This window comes from Bos indicus, chromosome 2, assembly GCF_029378745.1.
Source record: "Bos indicus isolate NIAB-ARS_2022 breed Sahiwal x Tharparkar chromosome 2, NIAB-ARS_B.indTharparkar_mat_pri_1.0, whole genome shotgun sequence".
NCBI classification, from domain to species: domain Eukaryota; kingdom Metazoa; phylum Chordata; class Mammalia; order Artiodactyla; family Bovidae; genus Bos; species Bos indicus.
The window spans coordinates 45,696,418-45,718,769 of NC_091761.1; the positions used below are offsets into that span (position 1 = coordinate 45,696,418).

At 42.4% G+C, this 22,352-nt stretch overlaps 1 protein-coding gene across 1 annotated transcript; it reads left to right on the top strand.

The window, feature by feature from the left end:
- Nucleotides 1-428: 428 nt before the first annotated feature.
- On the top strand, nt 429-21,996 carry RND3 (Rho family GTPase 3). Its single transcript, XM_019972949.2, has 5 exons — nt 429-838; nt 1,337-1,424; nt 14,064-14,173; nt 18,031-18,165; nt 19,976-21,996. Exons 1-5 carry the CDS (start codon nt 689-691, stop codon nt 20,225-20,227), a joined length of 735 nt encoding a protein of 244 aa, XP_019828508.1. The 5' UTR covers nt 429-688; the 3' UTR covers nt 20,228-21,996.
- The last annotated feature ends 356 nt before the right edge of the window (nt 21,997-22,352 follow it).

The window sequence follows — 22,352 nt, forward strand, 5'->3', positions numbered from 1 at the left end:
GAAAATACAAGCACTTAACCCTTCCCCACCCAAGATTTGCTTTCAGTGTTTTATAACGATGTTTTGGGTAAGAAATGTTTTTGCTTTCATAAATGCTCACGAGGCTTCCTTAGAGCAGCCCCCATGAAAACGTTTATCCAGAAATTCTAATAAAAGTCAATATGCACAGACAATTCCGTTCCCCACTTCCTCCTGGACTTGTACAGTCCCAATCTTCAGCACAGCGTCGTTTGGGTCCTCAAGTCGTCGCCGAGCTTTGGACTGGAAATCGATCCCGCATGGTCACCCTAGAGGGCGCACTGTCTACATTTTCTGCAAGTAACTAGACGGCGCTGTCTCCCAGGCTCCATAAAAGGGGAGGAGGCGGATCAGTTTCCTTCTCTCATTGAGAAAGAGGATTGGAAGGCCGGGCGTATAAAGCCGCGCAGAGAGCGTGAAACAAAGCAGTCGGATCGGAATTGGACTTGGGAAACGCCGTTTGGAGTCAGGCATAAAACTTGTTGGAGGAGAGTAACGAGCCTGCTCCTCTAGCTCTCCTCGTCCGCGCGGCGCCTCAGGGGTTCCTACCACCCTTGCGGTTTATTTTTATATCTGCTTTTTGTAGAGAAAGAAACATATATATATATATATTTTTTTTTTTTCCTCTTAAGTGAAAATTCCTGTTTCAAGAGAAAATAAGACAAGATCAATGAAGGAGAGAAGAGCCAGCCAGAAATTATCCAGTAAATCTATCATGGATCCTAATCAGAACGTGAAATGCAAGATAGTAGTGGTGGGAGACAGTCAGTGTGGGAAAACCGCGCTACTCCACGTCTTCGCCAAAGACTGCTTCCCCGAAGTGAGTGTGGCCGGCTGGGGCTGCGGGCGGGCTGCGGGGAAGGGATCCCCATCTCGAGGTGGGTTTCCCTGGCTTTCACCCTTCACCCGTTTCTCTCTCTCTCTCTCTCTTTTTTTTTTCAGCCGTCTTTCTCACCGCTTATTACTTTCGCCCCGGTTAATTGCCGGGAAAGGAAAAGTGGGGTGGAAGCGTGGAGGGGTTGGGATACGCTTACACATTCTCCTGTTAGCTTCTGAAACTTGTTCGGTCATGTGTGCAGAATCTGGGGTTGGGAGATTCGGATCCTCCACTCTTGGAGAATCCGGGTGGGGCGAGAGGGAAGTTAGGGCTTTCGGAAAGGATCTGCGTGTTTAGTATGAGATATGGTGCGTGTGGATTTGGGGGGGTCTTCGTTTTTTAATGGGAGAGTAAAGGGACTATTTTCAAAGGGTGTACTGCAGCTGTCGTGCATTTTAAGATAACCTCTTTGCCCTCTTTACTTCTGTCCATTTTATCCAGAATTACGTCCCTACAGTGTTTGAGAATTACACGGCCAGTTTTGAAATCGACACACAAAGAATAGAGTTGAGCCTATGGGACACTTCGGGTAAGAGAATCATCTGACCGCGTGGCGCTCGGGCGGGTTTCCAGGCGTTCAGGGGGGTGCGCAAAGGTCTCGGGGCCCCGCGTTTCTGGCACGCTCTCGGCACCCGCCAGCGCCCGTTCTGCGTTCCTCCGTTAACTTTGTTTCTTATGAGGGATTCCCTGATGGATGAAAAATTTGCCCCTTCTGAATGGGGGTGGGGGAAAGATATTGGGTCGGGCAATAGCTGTGGGAAGAAAAGGAAGCTCCGGGCCCAAAGGGTCACCCCGGGATGTAAAATGCTTGTAGCCGGGTGTCCGGGGAGCGGTTGGCTCGCGGAGCTGTGCCCGAGTCCTCTCGGGGTGGCCAGGGTAGCCAAATGTTAGGGGGGATGTGTGCGCCTTGTCGGTATCAGCTGGCTGTAGGATGCGAGCGCCCCTCCAGGATCTAACCTGCTGCTTGGCTGGTAGGCTGGGAGCACCGAAAGGGTGGTGGGAGGTGGGAGAAAACCCCCGAAGCCACGCACTTACGTGCGGATTCCGCGCTTGCGGAGAGAGTAGGGGGCGCGCAAGCATCCGCGGCGCTCGTGACGCCTACTGCCAGGAATGCGCTGGCGGCGCGGGCAGCACCCGGCGGGGGTCCCCCGGCCTCCTCTCCTAGCTGCCCGCCGCCCGCGCCGCCTCAGTGCCGACCTGCAGATCTGAGCTCCCCTGCCCCGGTGGTCACTTGGTGTCCTCCGGCCCACGCCGTTCCCTCCTAACCCATTGCATCACCCCTCTCCAGTGTGCGAGGCTGCCCTATTCGCCTTTGACCTTCCCATCCAGTTGAATTATTGGCACGGTGGATTATTTTCTAGTGTCTGGGGTTCAAGGCCGGGTTATCGCCTTCCCACGCACACACGCACCAACCTGGCACGCAGCTGTAGGGAGGGCTGGTTACACCGCGAAGGGGAAGGCTTACCCGTGCGGATATTAGGGGTTCGGTCTGGGTCAGGCGCGGTGGGGGCGGTAACATCACCTAGACTCTCCGGCTGGAACCCGGGGACCAGCCGACCCTGCTGCGGTGCCTGGCGGCGTAGGAGTGCCTTTTCCAGGAAGGGTGTAGCCTCTGGAGGAGGAGGAGGAGACAGCGGGAAGGCCCGGGGAAGGCCCCTGAGCTTAGGTCTAGGAGTTTAGCAGGGAGCTGGGCTGCTGCGGGTGAACCGAGCCAAATCCTGGGTGAAACTGGCGAGGAGGCGCGCGCAAGTGCCAGCACGCAGGCTTTACTGTCGGGCGGGGAAGGCCGGCGAGGTGGACCTGCGCTCAGCTGGGAGGGGCCTCGCGTAGAAGCTTGTGGGCTGTGCGAGCTTCCCACCGCCCCCGGCTGTAACCTCTGGAGCCCCGGAGGGACTGAGGCGATTAGAGAGCACAAGGAAGAGGCCAGACTGACAGGGTCGCCAGAGGCAGTCCCTGCACAAAGGCAAGTGAGAAGTCTCGCGCGAGCGACTCTCACGGTTGTTGCCAGGTGCTCCGAGGGCCGCAGTAAGATGCGCTGATTTTGTTTCTCCCTGGAGAGTCGGGCTCTTCCTGGAACCTCGCCAAGGGTAGCAGAACCAAAACCTCACTGGATTTTATGCTGAGGATTGCACACACTCTCAAAACTATAGGGAAGGTGGTGATAGACGGAATGCTTGTTTCAGTCATTTCCATCGTCAGATTTGTACACAGCCTAGTTCTTAATGGGCTCCAATTACCAGATATATCATGGTATTTTTTATGCATCGTGGGCAGGACAGCTGGTATGGTACCAATAATTAACACCAACAGTCACCCCCCTCGCCCAGTCTCTTTGGACCTAATGCAGGATAAGAGTGATTTAGACATGGGGGTCTGTGAGTCTGATTCGGTCTTTGATACAAGAGCTATGTTTAGATTTTAAGCTACTGCTTACACGGATATCTAGGTTCGGATTCTCTCCCTCGCCGAGTCTCGTTTCATCATCTGAAAAAAGGATACAGAAGCAAATAATGTGCAGGATCATTCCTATCTGTAGACTTCTTGGCTTTGGGTCACCAGACAGGCAAATCTTTTTGTTTCACTGATGTTGGTTGGCTTCAGCTCTTAGTCCCCGTGGATCTGGCATCCCACGCCCTAGTTTTCACCACCCATGAAGCCAGCCAGATTCTGAACAGAGCCACTGCTTCCTGGTGGATTTAGGAAGGAGACCCATTTGGGCAGGGAGGGGGCATGGGTAACCTTAAAGGAATGTTGGGTTATTTACCCCTTCCTTGTCTCAAGCTTCCAGTCACAGGACCACCAAAGGAGATTTTAAATTGGGCGCCCAAAGGGCTAAATTGACTTTTTTTTTTAAGAGAAAAAAGACACATGCTTTACAAAGGCTAGGAAATAAACAATGTAGGCAGTTTATAGTTGGAGGCTATGCTTCACATGCGCAGATAAATACCACTTCAGATAGTTTCAAATATTTAAACCAAACTCTACCGCTTGTTGTCTCTGCACACATAGCCTCATACCTTGCACACAATAGTCACCCAATAAAATCTGTTGAATGAACAAATGAATAATCATATGCATCATTTCCAAGGAGATGAGATTCCCTGACATTTATCATCACTGAATTACCTGTGCACAAAGAATGGCAACTTTATAAACATTGCCTTTCATCAGATTAAAGATAATTACCTGAAATGAAGTCTGTTGTGAAATAATCACTGTATTTTTATTTAATGAAACAAAACATACGTGTATTTAACTAAAATGTGAAGGTCTGAAAAACCTGTGATTAAAAAAATATCACACTGCAAATTTATCCAGTGATGAAATCGTAGGGCAAGTTTAGATTAAGATTTATATATAGTGGAAAAAAGGCATAAGGGAATTATTTAGAATCCCATTATGTTGTTTGTGAGGTGAAGTGTGAGTTAATTAAACACAGTCATGAAGCACTATTTGGATTCTAAGAATAGACTACTTCCACCAAAAATGGTTTATCATTCATGAGTGAAATAAATGTAACAAGAGCCATTTCATCAGCAACTAATCATTAACAGTTTTTCGTTTCATCTCAAGCTTTTCATGGCACATTTCTGAACAGGGTGATTTTTTTTTTTTGGACAAACATTTGACATTTTCTTTGCCTACTAAGACATTTGTTTAGTTCAGGTTGTGAAAATAACTGTATATGTCTGATGCCTCTTGCTACATTTATTTTTTCCAACTGCTATCAATTTAACTCTGGAGAAAAGTTTTCCCCTTCTAGAACTTTATGAAAGAAGCAAAAGGAGGCATGTAACTTCTCTTACATAGGGAGAGTGATGACATGAACTGTGTTCTTTCAATGGCATTCACATCCTGCTTAGCCTCCAACCAGATATTAAGAGACTCTCTCCCCTTTCTTTCTGCACCTACTGTGTGCAGGCCCTCTCTGAGGCCTTAGAGATTATAGTTTTAATTCAAATATTGTCATACCTGCTGAGGGTCATACACCCAGGAGAAGGAGTTTGTCCCCACTTAGTTTGGCCCATATGCAACCTGTGATGAGCCGATTTTGTCAGATTCTTGAACCCAAATGCCCTTTTCATCTGGTTGCTGTGGATTTCCCTTGTCAGGCATCCCTAATGTTGATAGATCCCCTGATCCTCCTCAGGTAGAAAATGCTTCTAGCTGCCCCCCCAGCGCACACACCAATTAAAGCAACCACAGGTGGCAATTTGCCAGTTGGTGTCTTATGGCTGCTTAAAGTTATTTCAGTCCCTCTAAAAGGAAACATAATTTGAAAAGATACATGCACTCCAGTGTTCATGGCAGCACTGTTTACAGTAGCCAGGACATGGAATCAACCTGAATGTCCATTGACAGAGCAGTAGATAAAGGAGATGTGGTACAATATACAATGGAATTTTACTAAACAATGAAAAAGAACAAAATGCCATTTGCAGCGACATGGATAGACCTAAGAGACTGTCATACTGAATGAATGAAGTAAGTCAGACAGAGAAAGACAAATATCATATGACATTACTTATATATGGAATCTAAAAAAATGATACAAATGAATTTAGTTATAAAATGGAAATAGAGTCACAGATGTAGAAAAACTTACAGTTACTGGGGGGTATGGAGGGTGGGCAGGATAAATGGGGAGATTGGGATTGACCTATAATGCTACTATAAATAAAATAGATAATCAACAGGGACCTATCTACAGCACAAGGAACTCTACTCAATACTCTGTAATGGCCTATATGGGAAAGGAATCTAAAAAAGAGTGGATATTCCTATGAAGTGAAGTGTTAAGCACTCAGTTGTGTCCGACTCTTTGCAACTCCATGGACTATAGCCAACCAGGCTCCTCTGTTCATGGAATTCTCCAGGCAAGAATGCTGGAGTGGGTTGTCATTCCCTTCTCCAGGGGATTTTCCTGACCCAGGGATTGAGCCTCAGTCTCCTGCATTGCAGACAGATTCTTTACCATCTGAGCCACCAGACAAGCCCTGGATATATGTGTAACTGATTCGCTTTGCTGTACACTTGAAACTAACACATTATCATCACTATACTCCACACACTATTATCACTATTAACACTATTATCAGTCACGCTATACTCCAAAAAAAAAAAATGTAAAAAGAAAAACCCAGGAAGCAAAGCCTTCTTATAAATAAAACAGCATTGTGAATTCATCCTGTTAAAGGGGGGATTTTAAAGGTAGTCTTCAGACATAGGTCTATGATTTCTTTATTTTAATGAGAAATATTCACTTTTTATTGATGATAAGCATTTTGATTAAAAGTTGCAGAAATGCTCCTATTGGTTTTTAAATTCACTCAGTGGGTTTCTGTAAAACAGTGGGTAATGTCTTGTGCTTCAGATTCTTGGCCACATTTGCCAAGCATAGAAGCAATCTGTAGCATGAAGCCAGTGCCTACTAATAATAGAAATCCACCATTTAAGGATCACCATATCTTTTCCTAAGTGATTTGATTGCAGTGTAATTTCAAGACATGTGATGTAGGGAGTAATAATCATTCATTTTAGCTTTTAACCAAGGCAAGGTAATGCACATTTTATCTAAGGCATATTATTAGTTTTTAAAATACTCAGTTTAGCTGCTAATATTCCCCCATGATAACTCCTATACACTTTTTTTGAATCCTGTCCTGATACAAGGTTCTTTAAGGCCATGAGTGCTAACATTAACACTTCCTGTACTAGTTTTTAGCAGTATTAACAGGAAAGGTAATATTCTTTAACTTTTATACTTAAAGGAAAAGGTAAGAGAGCAAAGTCTTGATTACTCGTGACCTGACTTTGAGGACAAATTCCTCGACATCCATAAATCTATATTGTTATGTTCGTAGATTATGCATCAAGTTTGAAGAATGGTCTCAGTGATAAGCACTTTTGAAATATTTCTTAACTGGGATGGGAATGTCAGCAGTGTAATCAGTATATAATTAATCCAGAAAAGCAGCATCCAAAGGGTCACTGGTCCCTTTTTTGTCAGTTAATAGGCAAATTAACACATCAGTACTTATAGAAATAATTGAAACCGGTAAACATTTTTTAGAGCTTTTTATGTGCCTGAACTCTGCTAAATGCTGTGGGAGCTGGAAGAGGGAGGTGCAACACCTGGCTAGCACAGTGCCTGCCCTCAGAGCACTCACAGTCTAGTACTTGTTCTTAAGAGGGTGAGCTGAGAGGTTCTAAAGCTGGACTCTTAACAAGAAGATCCAAAGAAGAGCCAAAGACTGCAGTGTCAGCCCAAGGCCTCTGACTTGTGACTCACTGTAGCCCACCACAGTTTCTTCTTTATCTCTAACAAGTTGACTCAGTTCTTAAATCTGTAATATCCCTGCCTCTTGAAAACGTGCTTATTATGTTAAATGGCTAGCAAGGAAACCAAGATTCTGAAAGTTGAAGAATTTTAACTTCAGTTAACCTTCTTAGAGAAAGGAAGAAAGGAAGAGTTTACACAGAAGCCAAAGAAGCGTGGGTGCTTGTTTTGTGAGTCAGAGGAAAACTGCACAAAACTAGTTAGATCGTAAGATAGTAATGAGCTCCAGGAGCTTAGAATTTCAAAGTCAGCTTTGATTCTTAACTTGAATTTTTTCCTGAAACTCTGTAAGAGATGTGGGTTAAGACAAAACAGGTCTGAATTAGAATGGTGATATCTGATAAAAAATACCTAAAACTATATTTGGAGAACTGTCTACTATGGAATGGTTTCTATCTTTCAAAGTTTATATCTGTCTAAAACTGTTTTCTTGCTGAGTTGCACATTTTTGGTGAGGCATCCAGATTGGTCATTCTGATGCCACCTGTAAATAACCGGATGTTTCCTCATTAATCCAGTTCTTTTGCATGTAGCTATAACACCAGGGGACCCATAGTTCCTCCAGTTAGCTCAGGGTGCCTGGTGGGCTGTGCCAAATGAATTGCTTGTGTCGCCACCCTTTTCTGATGCCCTTTAAATGTCAGCCACTATATGCTGGCAGCCTTACTCAGAGACCCTCTTGACAATACAGGAATTTCAGTGGCACGAAGGTAAGCTGCCTCAGAAGTCCAACCAGGAGTTGTACACGTTGGCTTTGAAAGATAAGCCTGATGACATAGTGTGTGGCATAGCAGCTTCACTCATGGGTTGTTGCTGAATAATAAATAATATTTTTAGATGTATGCCTATGTGCTCTTCTTTCTAAAGCTCTGTGACTTGCTATAGTTCCACTTTAAGTGAAATATTTCATTTCTTATATTTTTAAAGTATCTCAGTAAGATTGGGATTTTAACCCTAAACCTTTATTTAAAGCTCAAAAAAACAGTCTTATTTCTACCTCTTTGACTTTCCATGTAACTACGTATCTACATTGTTCCCCAAAACTGAAAATAGTGATGAATTTTTATATAAGTAAAATATATATAAATGTATATATATAAATTAATTAAAATTTATTCTAATTTTATAGCAATAGAGAAATGCCCCCCAAATTTTCGTAAAATCTGTTTATAATTTCTGTTGATCTTAACCTATAGAAGAAACAAAATATCCTTCCTGGGAATACTTGTTGCATGTTTGAGGGCATGATGCTTGTAGTACAAACTGCTTGGAATAAAAGAGTTCAACAGTCTTACTTACAACGGAGCCAGACCAAAGGTTCTGCTTGGACTTGATTCACATTCCTGAGATGATTGCTGATTGGAGCTTTTACTCTTAAGTGGAGATGGCATCAGGAAATAGAATCTTATAAAACTGGGCAGTTCATCCGCATGGTAACTGCTGTTGGGTACAAATATTCTCTTAGTCACAAAAAAATACCAAAAGCGAATGTGTTTCCTCTGCCCAAAATATGCAGTATTCCTGATTTTATTGTTCTAGGTAGGAATTTCTTATGGCGGAAAGTGAAGTTTTTCAATTTTAGGTTCGAGATTTAATAAAGAAAGTTGCATTAATGAAATATTCAACTAGATGAGTTTTGAGTTCTCAAGCTCCTATAAAAGCTTCCCAGTCTTTGAACTGGTTTTGCAAAAGGTTCCACAAAGCCTCCCTTTTGGGCATTAATCTTCAAACATATACATTTAATTATGTACATATATGGTGTGTTCTATCTTTGTGAAGAGATGACTTAAGCAGACAGGTATGTATCTGCAAAAGTAGTTTCTGGGTGAGGCACTTTGTGACTATTCTTGGGCTGGAAAGACTGCTCTCGCCCAGAATTAATGATCTTGAAGACAAGGATGGGTAGACCTGAAGATTCAGAAGCCTTTTAGAACTTTGCTGATGTTTGCCAAACTGCCGAAACTCAGAGAACCTCACAGGGCTCTATTGCAGTCTTCGCCCTGCAAAGCTTGGTCCTTGCGAGGTTTGGGGACACATTTTGTGTATGTAGTGTCCTTGTTTCTTTACGGTGTGGAATTTTCTGAAAGTTTCCCTTTGATGATCTGACGCTTAAATAGAAAGGACCTTGGAGTAGTGCTAGGTACTTAAAGTTACACAAAGTATAAGAGAAATGCTGCATCAGAACTAACATGTGCATGAAGCCTACTTCACTGGTGAGAAAGTTTTATTCAATAAGCAAAGCTCAGTACCTAGACTAACTGAAATGGTAAAGAAGAAAATGAAAGTGTTAGTCACTCAGTCAGTCCTTTCTAACTCTGTGACCCCATGGGCTGTAACCACCAGGTTCCTCTGTCCATGAAATCCTCCAGGCAAGAATACTGGAGTGAGTTGCCATTCCCTCCTCCAGGGGATCTTCCCGACCCAGGGATTGAACCCTGGTCTCCTGCACTGCAGGCAGATTCTTTACCATCTAAGCCACCAGGGAAGCCCTGAAGTTCAGTACTTTTCTACATAATACAAAATCATTCAGTGTTCTTTCTTGCCCTGTGTTTAGTTCTATAGTTACCTTGGAAGTTTTTCACATGCTTCTTTATTTAAAATAAAGAATATGTAGAACTTAATCTTTTCCTGTTTGGCTTAACAGAATGCTTTAAGACATTTCTGATGGGATGGAGGAGGAGGGGCTGCTACTTTTCCTGTCTCGTCGGCTTACTTTCTGCTTCTTTCTCTGGGGTCACTTCTGCCTCCCTGTATTGCTTCTCACTTCACAGGGGCATTCCTGGAATTCCTCTTCATTTCTTCTTTTTTTTGGCTGGTGAGTTATCCCACTCATGCCTGTGATGACACTGTGCACTCTTAAGCTTGGCTTTTCCTCCTTGCTTTGTGCAGTAGTTTGGCTTTATAGGCAAGAATTCCAGGTGCTTAGACACAGAGCAAGAACCTGCAAGTTGAACTGGATATTTTCTTTTCCCCTGAAGGTTCTGCTTAGCTGCTGAATTGTTAGATTCTTCCTGGCAGGACAGTTTTTTTTTTTTTTTTTTTTTTAATCTGTATCAGTTTTCCTTTTTACTCTGAAAAAAAGCAGACCATGGATTTTTCCATTCAAAAAAAGTTTTAACCTTGCCTTATCAAGCCTTATAATAAATAAGTGATCTTGTTATTTTTAATGACAAATTATTCTTGTGGTTAGGCAAATTATGCTTATAACTAATAAATGTGGAGCTCAGTTTTATTACTACCTTTGGACACTCTTGGTTGATCTGAAAGCACTGTTCATTAGCAAAAGTAATAGGACAGATCAAAGTGTCATTCCTAATTAGATCTTGTTAAACCTCTTAAAAATGACTTCAGAACCTCAACAAGCAAGGTGGTTTATTTCTCATGAACCTTAACCTGTATATTTTTTACACGTTGTGTTTTCATTCAAAATATAAAACCCAATAAAAACAAAAGTAGAATCAAACTTCCATAAGAATGTGGTTTAAGTTGCAGACTTCATTTATTTTAAAGTCAGGCCAATGTCTACATTTTTTAGATATTTGGGCACAATCACTAAGCACAGGGGGCTTCTTCCCAGGTGGCTCAGTGATAAAGAATTCGCCTGCCAAAGCAGGAGACATGGGTTCCATCCCCAAGTCGAGAAGATCCCCTGGAGGAGGAAATGGCAACCCACTCCAGTATTCTTGCCTGGGAAATCCCATGGACAGAGGAGCCTGGCGGGCTACAGTTCATGGGGTCCCAAGAGTCGGACACAACTGAGCGACTAAACAACACCACCACTAAGCCCTGGAGGCTGCTTCCTTGACTGTAGGAAGCCCGTGTCTCCAGCAGTGAAGGAGGCCTGAAGACAAAGCCACATCCCCTTTGTGGCCTTGGAGAGGGAGGGAAACCCAGTACACAGAAAGGAGGGCAGGGTGGTCTCTGCAGACATGTGCTAGCTTAGAAATTAAAACCGTTCCTCTGGATTTTCTTTGCAGTTTGAATTTTAATTACTCTGTTTAAGTACCTTTGTAATTCTCCAACTGTCTTTCCTTAATTTGTGTTTGGAAAAGATGATTTTCACTGTTTTGTAACACAGTCTTAGATCAGAGATTAGGAGTGTTTACTTGCTTTCATCTTAGTCAAAGTTTCTGTCCTCCAAAGTTCAGGTGAACTGGAGACTCAGGTGAGCTGGAGACGGGAAAGTAACCACAAAGTTTTCTTCCCAGTGGGAGTGATTTCCAAGAAAGGAGATTTCTGAAGGCTGATTAGGCTTCTAACAGTCTGAATTGTTGCAACGCTGGGAATTTCTGGATTTGGGGTCAAGTTATCTCCTGCTAACTTTAGTAGAGCAGAGGAACTCCTCGTGTATGTGGCTGGTATTTGAATTCCCACTCTAAGATCTGGAATTTTCTGATTCTGTGTTTGGAAAAAGAGATCCCCTGATGTTTATGGCAGAAACTGTGCCCAGGTTAGACTTCGGACTCAGAAACAGAAGCTGCGATTGAGAAAGTCTGAACTTCACAGAACAAATATGGAAATCCCAATGTGTCTGTGTAGAGTGATAAGCCATCTCGTTTCTGAGTCCTTTCAAAAATGTTGAAGTTGATGGAGTCTTTGTGAATTTTTCTCTTAACCTCAGATATTTTTTTCCTTGAGTGACTGAAAAGGCAGCAGCTGCAGTGTGTCATTTTCAGAAACAGCCTTATTCTAATAAGTCTTACTGTTTAAAATGGCGTGATTGCTTATTTTTTTAGCTGTAAAGCCTTTAAACTTTGGCAAAATACCTTTCTTTTGTCAGTCTCTGCTTCATCAGGGTCCTGATTCCAGATGTGGGCAAGGAACTGCTGCAACTCAGGACTGATTCTGGCTTTGATTGGTCTGTATTTATTCACACTTTCCTTCCTTATGCCTAGAACATTTCCCTTCTTCCTGGCTTGGTAGACACACCTGGCTTGAAATTGTCACTGCTGGTGAAAAGGCCACAGCATTCCTGGGGTTAACCAGTGGGTACTGGGCACCCACCATATCCTGTGAAAAGAGAATGGTGCACCCTAACCACACATAGTAACTTCGACATCTCAAGAGCAGCCTCCTGAAGATTTTTGTTTTGATAGAAATTTAAAAGATTATTTGAAACGCCTCTTTAGTCTTTCTCTTTCCCTGTCTTTGACTTTTGAAGTTTTGATTTATCAGGGGACAACATGTCATGTTTTTCTGCTGGAAATGGAAGGTGATGTCAAAATGAAATGGGGTTTCAAAAAGACTGGTAGCTTAGAGGTTTTTTCCTCTATGCTGGAGTCAATTTTATATATATATATATATAGTGATATATATATATATAAAATGATTTTCCTGTTGTGCTTGTGCAATGTCAGTATACTGAAAATGATTTTTCAAACCAAAATAAATAGCATGACAAACTGTTATTTAATTTTATAATTGGCCTCATGCAATCGCGCATCGTTTGGGGTTCTTAAAAGAACAGAATAAATGTCCTATATAATTAGAAGAGGGTTCTGTGGTTAAATTAATTGGCTGGTAACTTGAAGCTTTAGGATTTAAATTAGGCTAGATTTAACTCAGTCTCATATCCTAGGTGTTACTCCCAGAGATGGAACTGTGTAAAAAAGCGACAGAATTCAGTATGGCAGTTATTACATTCATTCTCTGTAACAGGAAGAGTCTATATAGGGTTTGGGGATAAGTTTTAAGTAAGCATGCTCAAAGGTCATGGCTCATTGTAACCTGGAGACAGGGTGGTGCGAGATGAGGTTCACGATGGTTCTCTATGTATAGCTGAACCTACCCTTTTCTTCTCTCCCTCAGCCTCCATTGTACTTACAGAATGATCTTGAATTTGGGGCTCCTTCCCAAGAAGTAGTTCCAGTTATGGTGCTTCCTACTTGCACTCAGCTTGCAGTAGCCCAGCCATGTGCGTGTGTGCTCAGTCCCTAAGTCGTGTCCGACTCTTTGTGACCCCATGAACTGTAGTCCACCAGGCTCCTCTATGCATGGGATTTTTCCAGGCAAGAATACAAGAATAGATTGTCTTTTCCTACTCTGGGGGATCTGCCAACCTCCTGCACTGGCAGGCAGATCCTTTACCACTGAGCCACCTGGGAAGCCCTCAGCCCAGCCATATCCATAGTTAAGACTTTTTAATCTCTTACTAAGTGCGGGCACTGCCCAGGTTCACTTAATCCAAGGTAGGTACTGTCGTCGTCTTCATTTCATGAGTGAAGAATTGAAGAAGCAGTGACCTGAAGCTACCTGCCCCTCCCCTGCAGGGGTAGAGGTGGATTTGCACTTCAGGACATTGGGTCCCAGATGCTCTGCCCTTGACCCAGCTGCCTTTCGGGCTCTACTCTTTGCACTAAAGATCCTGGCTCCTCCCCTTGAATTTAAGTCAAACAGTGAGGCTTCCTTGCCTTGTTATAGAAAGAAATATAGTACTGTTATAGATGGTAAAGAATCCACCTGCAATGCAGGAGACCTGGGTTCAACCCCTGGGTCAGGAATATCTCCTGGAGGAGGAAATGGCAGCCCACTCCAGTATTCTTGCCTGGGGAAATCGCATGGACAGAGGAGCCTGGCGGGCTACAGTCCATGGGGTGGTAAGGAGTCGGACGCGAGTGAGTGACAGCACGTATGACTGTTACACAAAAACTCGAATGAAGTTTTTGGCCAGCCCAACACTACTGGACTTTTGTTTGCTTTCTTTTCCAAGAATTAGAGGTGATGGGAGCCATGTGACCCTCCAAAGATTTAGCTCAAAAGGGCAAAGTTCATGCATGACTGGCAAAGGGGATTTTCATCTGACAACTTGTATATCTTGTTTCTTCTCAGGTTCTCCTTACTATGACAATGTCCGGCCCCTCTCTTACCCAGACTCGGACGCTGTGCTGATTTGCTTTGACATCAGTAGGCCAGAGACTCTAGACAGTGTCCTAAAAAAGGTAAGTTCTAGGGAGTGATGACACAGATCGATACTGGCTACATTATAAATTAGAAACATTTGGTTGACTGGGAGCTCACACACTCCAGTTAATACCCTGCTGTATGTTCTGCAATTAAAACACTGAAAAGGACACTCTCACATTATAAAAGGGTTTCCACTCATATGTGACCTAAGTTTTGATGATGAACCTGCTTAACATTTGATCTCATTTTAAGAAACAAAATACCTTTTTAAGAACCTCTGTGTTATACTTTGGGTGGCAGTGGTGCGACTCACAATAACAATACTCTGTTACTGTTCAGTGTGTCTTCCTTCTTTTCTTCCTTCTTTCATTAATGTGTAGACTGTGCTTACTTTTCAGGTTTATATATATGACCTCGATTCAGGGCTTGAAATGAATGCAGTCATAGCTGTTTAGTTTAAAAAACCCTGTATTTCAGTAATGATGTTATTTATTAGAAACAGAAATATAATGCATAGGGGAGAAATAGGGCTACGTTTCCAGGCAATAGACCAGGTGACTTGTGATCGGGGTGTTGTCATACACTAGTAAACACAGTGGTTGTATTCAGGTTGTAAGTGATATCACATGGCTAGTGTCCGGAGACAAAGGTAAGGGAGGTTTGTCCATGTCGAGGGGACCCTAGGAAGCTCTTGTCCATGGCGAGGGGACCCTAGGAAGCTCTTGTCCATGGCGAGGGGGCCCTAGGAAGCTCTTGTCCATGGCGAGGGGGCCCTAGGAAGCTCTTGTCCATGGCGAGAGGGCCCTAGGAAGCTCTGTGTGGAACCCGGGGAAGGTCAGGAAGAAGGGACCGTGTTGCAGGTGGTCTCTGGTCCTGGCCAGGCCAGGAGAGGGAGGAGAAACCTAGGACTGAGCCCCAGGATAGCTAGAGAAGGCACATGCCTGTCCAAGCGCCAGTGCGGGGCAGCCTCTAGTTGACTCTTCAGTCCTGGTCTGAATGCCATGACATTTCAGAGTCAAGCCTTTCTAAAGCCCCCTTCTCCTCCATGCACTCAGGCTTCATCAGAGGATGTGCTTGAGAGCACGGCAGTGTCCTTGTATTTTGTCTGTTTTTATTAGTTTGTTTTTCCCTCTTATGTTTGACTACTGGCCTTGTGTGTCATGATGAAATTAGGATCTAAGGTGAATCAACCCCTCCCCCCAGCCCCATCTCTTTACTAAACATGACAAACACAGTTCAAGGAAATACTAATTTCTTAAAAGATGAAAGCCTCTTTTTAGCTTTTTAACTCGTTTCAGTGTTGAGTAATGTTTGTGTCTTAACACAAGCGATGGGACTGTCAGATTCCAGCAGGAATACACCTTTCCTGCCTTCGAAGCTTGTGAACAATTGCTAGATGTGAGGCAGAGTCATCACACAGCAAAGAACGACAGAGCAGCTTGTCTCGTGCTTGTCTGTGGATCAAAGAGACTGCTTATTTACTGGAGTTCTTATGTGATGTAGTATTGGGCTATGCATAATTTATGGTGAAAAACCCTGCTTCTATTTTATTTTGCTTTTGTCTGCTAAGACCAAATGAGGAGTGACTTGGCCTTAGAGATATTAATGAATGTATTTTACGTTTGTGTGAGGTTTAAGGCTCATGATAACCCCTGCTATGGGTTGTCTAGATTAATTGAATCCTTTAAGTCCTTGAATATCAAAGAGGTTAGAGTGACTTAGAGCTAGAGAGATCTTATTCTTTTTTTTTTTTTTTTTCCGATTCACCTTCTAGTTCTTACTCCAGGGCTATCTAACACATGGTAGATGCCTCTAAATAATACTGGGGGGAAAGGGAGGAAGGAGAGGAAAAGGGAGAAAGGAGGGAGGAAGTAAAGTGAAATGAAAGTCACTCAGTCGTGTCCAACTCTTTGCGACCCCATGGATTGTAGCCCACCAGGCTCCTCCTCAATCCATGGGATTATCCAGGCAAGAATAGAAGGGGTTGCCATTCCCTGGACTTTGGTGAAAAGTAGGTATTACTCCCTTCGCTACCCTGGTGTATTTTGGACTAGAGTTTATTGCCCACACTTCTGGATCCAGAAGTGTCCTCTAGAGATCTTTTAAATTACTCATGCAGGATGTCCCTTTTATGTAGTATTATAGACATGACTTCATCACCCTCCTCTCTTGTGAATTCCTTTCTGGAAGACACAGCTACATTGTAATCATCTCTGTAACCACCACAGAATTTAGAGCACTGAACGCATATTTGTGAACGTGGGGAGGGAGAGTCAGACAGAGATTCCTGACCTCAGCACCTCTGATCACTCCTCTTCAATGCCAGAGCTGTCCTATGAACTGTCTGAACTCCTGACTCCCATCCTGATGGTCATCTCCAGCTTGAAGAAATGAAACCACAAAAACTCATCCATTTGTTCTTCTAAAAGGACAACTGGAATTCCCTGCCAGCCATTTCTGGAAGTTCTTAGAGTTCTTGTTGGGCCATGAAACAACTGGCTGGGGTAGACTAAATTAATAACTTACGTAGCATAAAACTAACTCGAGGGCATGCGAGCTATAGGACCAGATGCCTCTCTGATAACCCAGGAGATGGGCCTTTGCAAATGTCATGGTCTTTGTTGATTCAACCACTCCAATGGAAGCTCCTTGAAGGCAGGAGATCCCACTGTGTTAACTCTAATCTCCAGTCTCTGAAATCTCAGTAGAGATTTCAATGCAGGGTGACTGCTCTGTCTTTCTAGGTGGGGTCAGTGAATGCGTATCTCTGCTTGTGTTGACTTTTCCCATGCTGGGAAGTACCAGCTAAACATATCCAAGGACATAGTGACTTGTTAGAATATATAATTTTTCTTAAGTCACGTTTATCTTTCAGAGATGCCTCAATAATTAAGAAATTGCCTTAGCTACTTTCTGATAACACCCAACACGTCTCTTACAGTAGTAATGAGTCACAGAGAAAGAGAACAGATAATAACGTGCTTAGTTACTTAGTCCATGAGATTTTCCAACAAGAATTCTAGAGTGGGTGGCCATGCCCTCCTTCAGGGGATGTTCCTGACCCAAGGATTGAACCCACATCTCCTGTATTTCAGGCAGATTCTTTACCTGCCAAGCCACTGGGGAAGCTCATAGATAGTAGTATGGTTCCCTAATGGATCCATGGGCTTCCCAGGTAGCACTAGTGGTGAAGAGCCCGCCTGCCAATAAAGGAGACCTAAGAGACTTGGGTTCAATCCCTGGGTTGGAAAAAATCTCCTGGAAAAGAGCATGGCAACCCACTCCAGTATTCTTGCCTGGAGAATCTCCTGGTTCCTCTGTCACCAGGACAGAGGAACCTGGTGGCCTATAGACCAAAGGGACTCAAAGAGTCAGACACGACTAAAGCGACTTAGCACACACACAATGGGTCCATACTTAAAAGCTGCTGCTGCTGCTGCTGCTAAGTCGCTTCAGTCATGTTCGACTCTGTGTGACCCCATGGACTGCAGCCCACCAGGCTTCTCCATCCATGGGATTCTCCAGGCAAGAACACTGGAGTGGGTTGCCATTTCCTTCTCCAATGCATGAAAGTGGAAAGTGAAAGTGAAGTCGCTCAGTTGTGTCTGACTCTTATCGACCCCATGGACTGCAGCCTACCAGGCTCCTCCATCCATGGGATTTTCCGGGCAACAGTACTGGAGTGGGGTGCCATTGCCTTCTCCCATACTTAAAAGCAGTAATGTTTAATATCTACTCGGCAAATAAATGCAAGTTTGCTCCTTCATCTGAAGTGACACTCTCTTTTAAACCTCCCTTCTGTCCTATTTCCAGTGCCTGCCAGTAGAGAAATTGTTTTCCATTGTATGGATGCCAGCACTCTGTTAATTCTTCATCTTCTTTTCCCCCATAGTGGAAAGGTGAAATCCAGGAGTTCTGTCCCAACACCAAAATGCTCTTGGTTGGCTGCAAATCTGATCTTCGGACCGATGTCAGTACATTAGTAGAGCTCTCAAATCACAGGCAGACCCCGGTGTCCTATGACCAGGTATGTATATAGTCAGTGCGCACATGTGGATTATAAAGAGTGACAGAAATGAAACGTCACTTGTAATAAATAAACTAAAAAGTAGCTACTTTTCTACAGGGTCAACCAAGGGTCACCACCAAGTGCAAGTCCCTCTCCTGAGATGGAGAATGAGCTCCCTGTGTCCAGACTGTGCCCATCTGTAAACAGAGGTGGAAGGGGCTGGTGTGTCTGTGCCTCTGGCTTCACAGCAAACATTCAGGCCCCTTCCTGGCAGTCCATTGCTCAGATTAATGTAAAAACTGCCCAGTGAGCATCAGAGTGATCCGGGACAAGGTTGGGCCAAAATTATGGTGATATTTTGATTGTGAGTTTCTCAAAAAGCTTTCCAACATTGAGCAATTGACTGTGTAAGGATTCATATGTATACATGTATACATAAGGCAAATTTGAGAGAAAACCCTTTAAAATGTTCTGTCATTCAGCAGAAGAATCATGTGATACTTGATTACTTGAGGGCAGAAACAGTGGCTCATATTCAACCCTTTGTATTTCTCTGCAACTCTCACTGGCTTTAAAGTTAAATAGAATTAAGAGAGAATGTGGTCAAAATCAGTAATACTCTTAAAGAGAGTTAATCTTATTTTACATTCAGCAACATAATAAAATACTACAAAAGGCCATTGTCAGTAAAATAGAGCACCCCCCAAAAAAACGTCTTTTAGAGTTTCATCATTCCTGCAGGCATTTCTCCCAAGTATTTAGGAAGAAGGAGGATTAGTTTTAAAGTTCATTCTCTTAAAACTTCCAAACAAATTCTAAAGACAGTTCCTGTTGAAATAGCTAGATTTCTATTTATTCATTGTTTGACCAATCATACTGTGGTCTTCTTTGTCTTTCATTCTAGTTAACACAATTCTGACTATTTAAATAAGTTATTTTGATGTAGACATGCTCTTCTTGGGTTCCCTTGTTGTCTGGTCCACATTTAAAAATTACATATTTTATGTCTCCTAAATTATAGATGTGTAACAGTATTATTCCTTTCCTCAATTTGTTTTGGCCCTTAATCATTTAAGTTTCAAAACTGATTCTAAATTCTCTTATGGCTGCTTTTTGTACAGCCTATTAGCCTTGAGTGCCATTTGCTCAGTTGCTCAGTCATGTCTGACTCTTTGTGACCCTATGGACTGTACACCAGGCTCAGAATTTTGCCAGAAATTTTCCTGGCAAGAATACTGGAGTGGGTTGCTGTTTCCTACTCCATGAGTGCCATTTACACTCAAGAAAAGAAAAGTTGAGTTCCCCATGAGGTGGTGAAATAGGATGGAAGAGCCAGATGACTACCAGAGCTGTGTGAAAAATGCAGCATTTACATCCATGATCTTTAGCTTTTTCACTCTTTGCCAGCAGTAAGATTCTCTGGGTAATTCTATACTCTGCTGTAACTTGGAAGATCTAAGTGTCTAGTTACCCTAGGTTACAGTTGGTAGTGAAGATAAATCACCTCCTAAAACTTCTACTTCCTGGCAACACCCCATACTGACTACCTGATGATTGGGCTGTTTATTGATAACCCAGTGTCATTAGGCCAACCTTTAGCACCTCTGGGAAGTCAAGCAGTGCCTACTGAGTGATGACAATTGAACATCTTAAGACTGGTCCTTGACTGCAAATATTTATGCAATAATAAAGAAGGCAGTTAAAATGTTAAAAATTCAATTACATATTAGAAACATTTTGTGATGCATTATAATTTTGAGGTATTGGAATATACTTTCTAACTTTCCACAGAGACTTATTGCTGATCACAATCCCTTTTGTTTCACAGGGAGCAAATATGGCCAAACAGATTGGAGCAGCTACTTACATTGAATGCTCAGCTTTACAGTCAGAAAATAGCGTCAGAGACATTTTTCACGTGGCCACTTTGGCATGTGTAAACAAGACAAATAAAAACGTTAAGCGGAACAAATCGCAGAGGGCGACAAAGCGGATTTCACATATGCCCAGCAGACCAGAACTCTCGGCAGTGGCTACAGACTTACGAAAGGACAAAGCCAAGAGTTGTACTGTGATGTGAATCTTCGGTTATTTTTTTATGAGGACAAGGAAATTAAGTGTAAAAACCACCACCAACAAAACAGAAAGGTGAAGTCTGAACAAAGTGCACAGCCAAAGTCACGTGTTCTGGAGGCTTAGGAGGCATTTGGAAGGAACCTGTCCTTAGATTTGGCATGTAGAACAAGTGGTGGGAAGTGAGTTCATTGAAGAGTTTTGAAATGTGACTTGAAAAATATGCCAAAAAAGAGAGATTCAGATGGGCTAGAGGTTGAAGAAGAGAAATGCGAGTACCTCCAAGAAGAAAAATCACACTCTGAATGGTGCTTGCGTGTTTGTTTTCTTTGTTAGAATCTATTCACGGATCTCTACTTTGATTTAATTTTTAAGTGTTTTAATCTCCTTTACAAAAAAGTATATATTAATATACCATCCTCATTGGGGAACTGGCACTGTGACCTTAGCGTTTAGTTTTCTAGAGGATGTGATCTAATTTTCTCCTAGCTCATCATTAAAATGGAAATTGTATCAGGACCCATGGGATATCCAGAGGAAAAGTTGGTGAGGCTTTGAAATCTTGCTGTCCTGAAGATAGTTGAGCGAGATGGTTCTCAAGGAAGGCTTTTGCAGTGTTGCAAAGTGCGCAGACCAGCACTACAAAGATTGAATAGGTCAACTAGAAGAAAAGTGTCCATTTTTATTCAGTCTGATGGTTCTGTTCATCCTTGTGATTGTCATTAAAAAGTGGTAAATTGCTCAATGTGATATTTTTGTGTGCTGTTTAGAAAAGAGGGTGTGTGATTTTTTTTTTTTTTTTTTTGCCATCGTTGATAAAAATGCAAAGTCAAATAAAAGGTGTCTTGGTATGACGTCATAGAATGATCCAAGGGGGAAAAAAATGTAGGTACTATTGATATTTTCACCTGACGAGATAACGAATGAAGGATAGTAGCAGAAAGCACAGTTTGTGAGTTAAGTTGTCTGGATAAGAAACCAAAAGTACTAAGCAAAAGGCCTATTTTGGGATGAAGTTCCAAAAGTTGGCAACATTTGATAATCGGTTGGCTTATTTCAACATCTTTCAATGAACATGATAAGAGTGGCCCTCTGTTCCATGCTTTTGAGAATCCTTAGAGGAAAATTATATAATGTCAGTCCTACACTATTCTAGAGAGTGATTGCTAAACCTCAATCAGATTCTGCCAAGGCCGTGTTCCATACTTGATCACTATTGTTACATAAAATAATCAGCCTTTAAAATAGTTTACAGATATTTTTTGACCAGTTGCTTTTAGAGCTTCTTTCAGAGAAGAAACCAGATCCGACCTTTTTATTGTTGGCGCTTGTTGAAAACGAGCTTTCTTTCCGATGATAAAGCTTCATTTTTGAAGTGTTGAAGCTGTGCTCCCATTCAGTTGTGGCAGGAGAGGAGATTAAGGTAATTACAACACTCAGTCTGTGTCTTACAAGCACTTTGTTTTGTCTCTGCAAGAAAATACCATTCCAGTCATTTTCCCCAAGAAATACAGACGTTTTACCAACATGATATGCTCTGATTAATGCAGCATTATGCTTTGGGCAGTATTACAAAATAGCTGGCAAGTGCTTTCTGTATTTAAATATTGTAAAAAGAAAATAAGTTATAACTGTTATAAAGCAGAACTTTCGTTGCAGTTTTTTAAATGTTGAAGTCACTTTGTATGTTTGTTTGGTCAATGTTTCTGCAGTATTTATTAAAACATACTTTTTTTTGTTTCTTCAAATAAAAAAGTAACCATGTCTTTGTCAAAATGTGAGCTGCCTTTCATTACCTACTTCCTGATTTAGCTGTTTATTTTTCTTTAATAGAGTTGATTACAGAATCTGGCCTCACATTTCCTGGATGGGTAGGCCTTGGAATTATTTGCTTCTTGGCAGAAGTTGGAATTTCTTGGGGGAAGATACATCTGTGTATATAAAAGTTTTTCATGATGATTTCAAGTCTCAAGAAGGAAGTGGAGTGTAATTAAAATAAGTAATTTGATCATAAACAGAAAGAGCCACCATAGTGCCTAGGATTAATTCATAGAAAATGTGGGGATTTCCTTCAACCCTTCAGTAATAACAGTATGATACAGTCTCAGGTCCCAAGTTAATTCTGATAATAG

Coding starts and splice junctions, on each gene's coding strand:
- RND3 (XM_019972949.2), top strand. CDS start 689: ATGAAGGAGAGAAGAGCCAGCCAGAAATTATCCAGTAAATCTATCATG. Junction 1,425..14,063: donor GAGCCTATGGGACACTTCGG/GTAAGAGAATCA, acceptor GTTTCTTCTCAG/GTTCTCCTTACTATGACAAT. Junction 14,174..18,030: donor TAGACAGTGTCCTAAAAAAG/GTAAGTTCTAGG, acceptor TTTCCCCCATAG/TGGAAAGGTGAAATCCAGGA.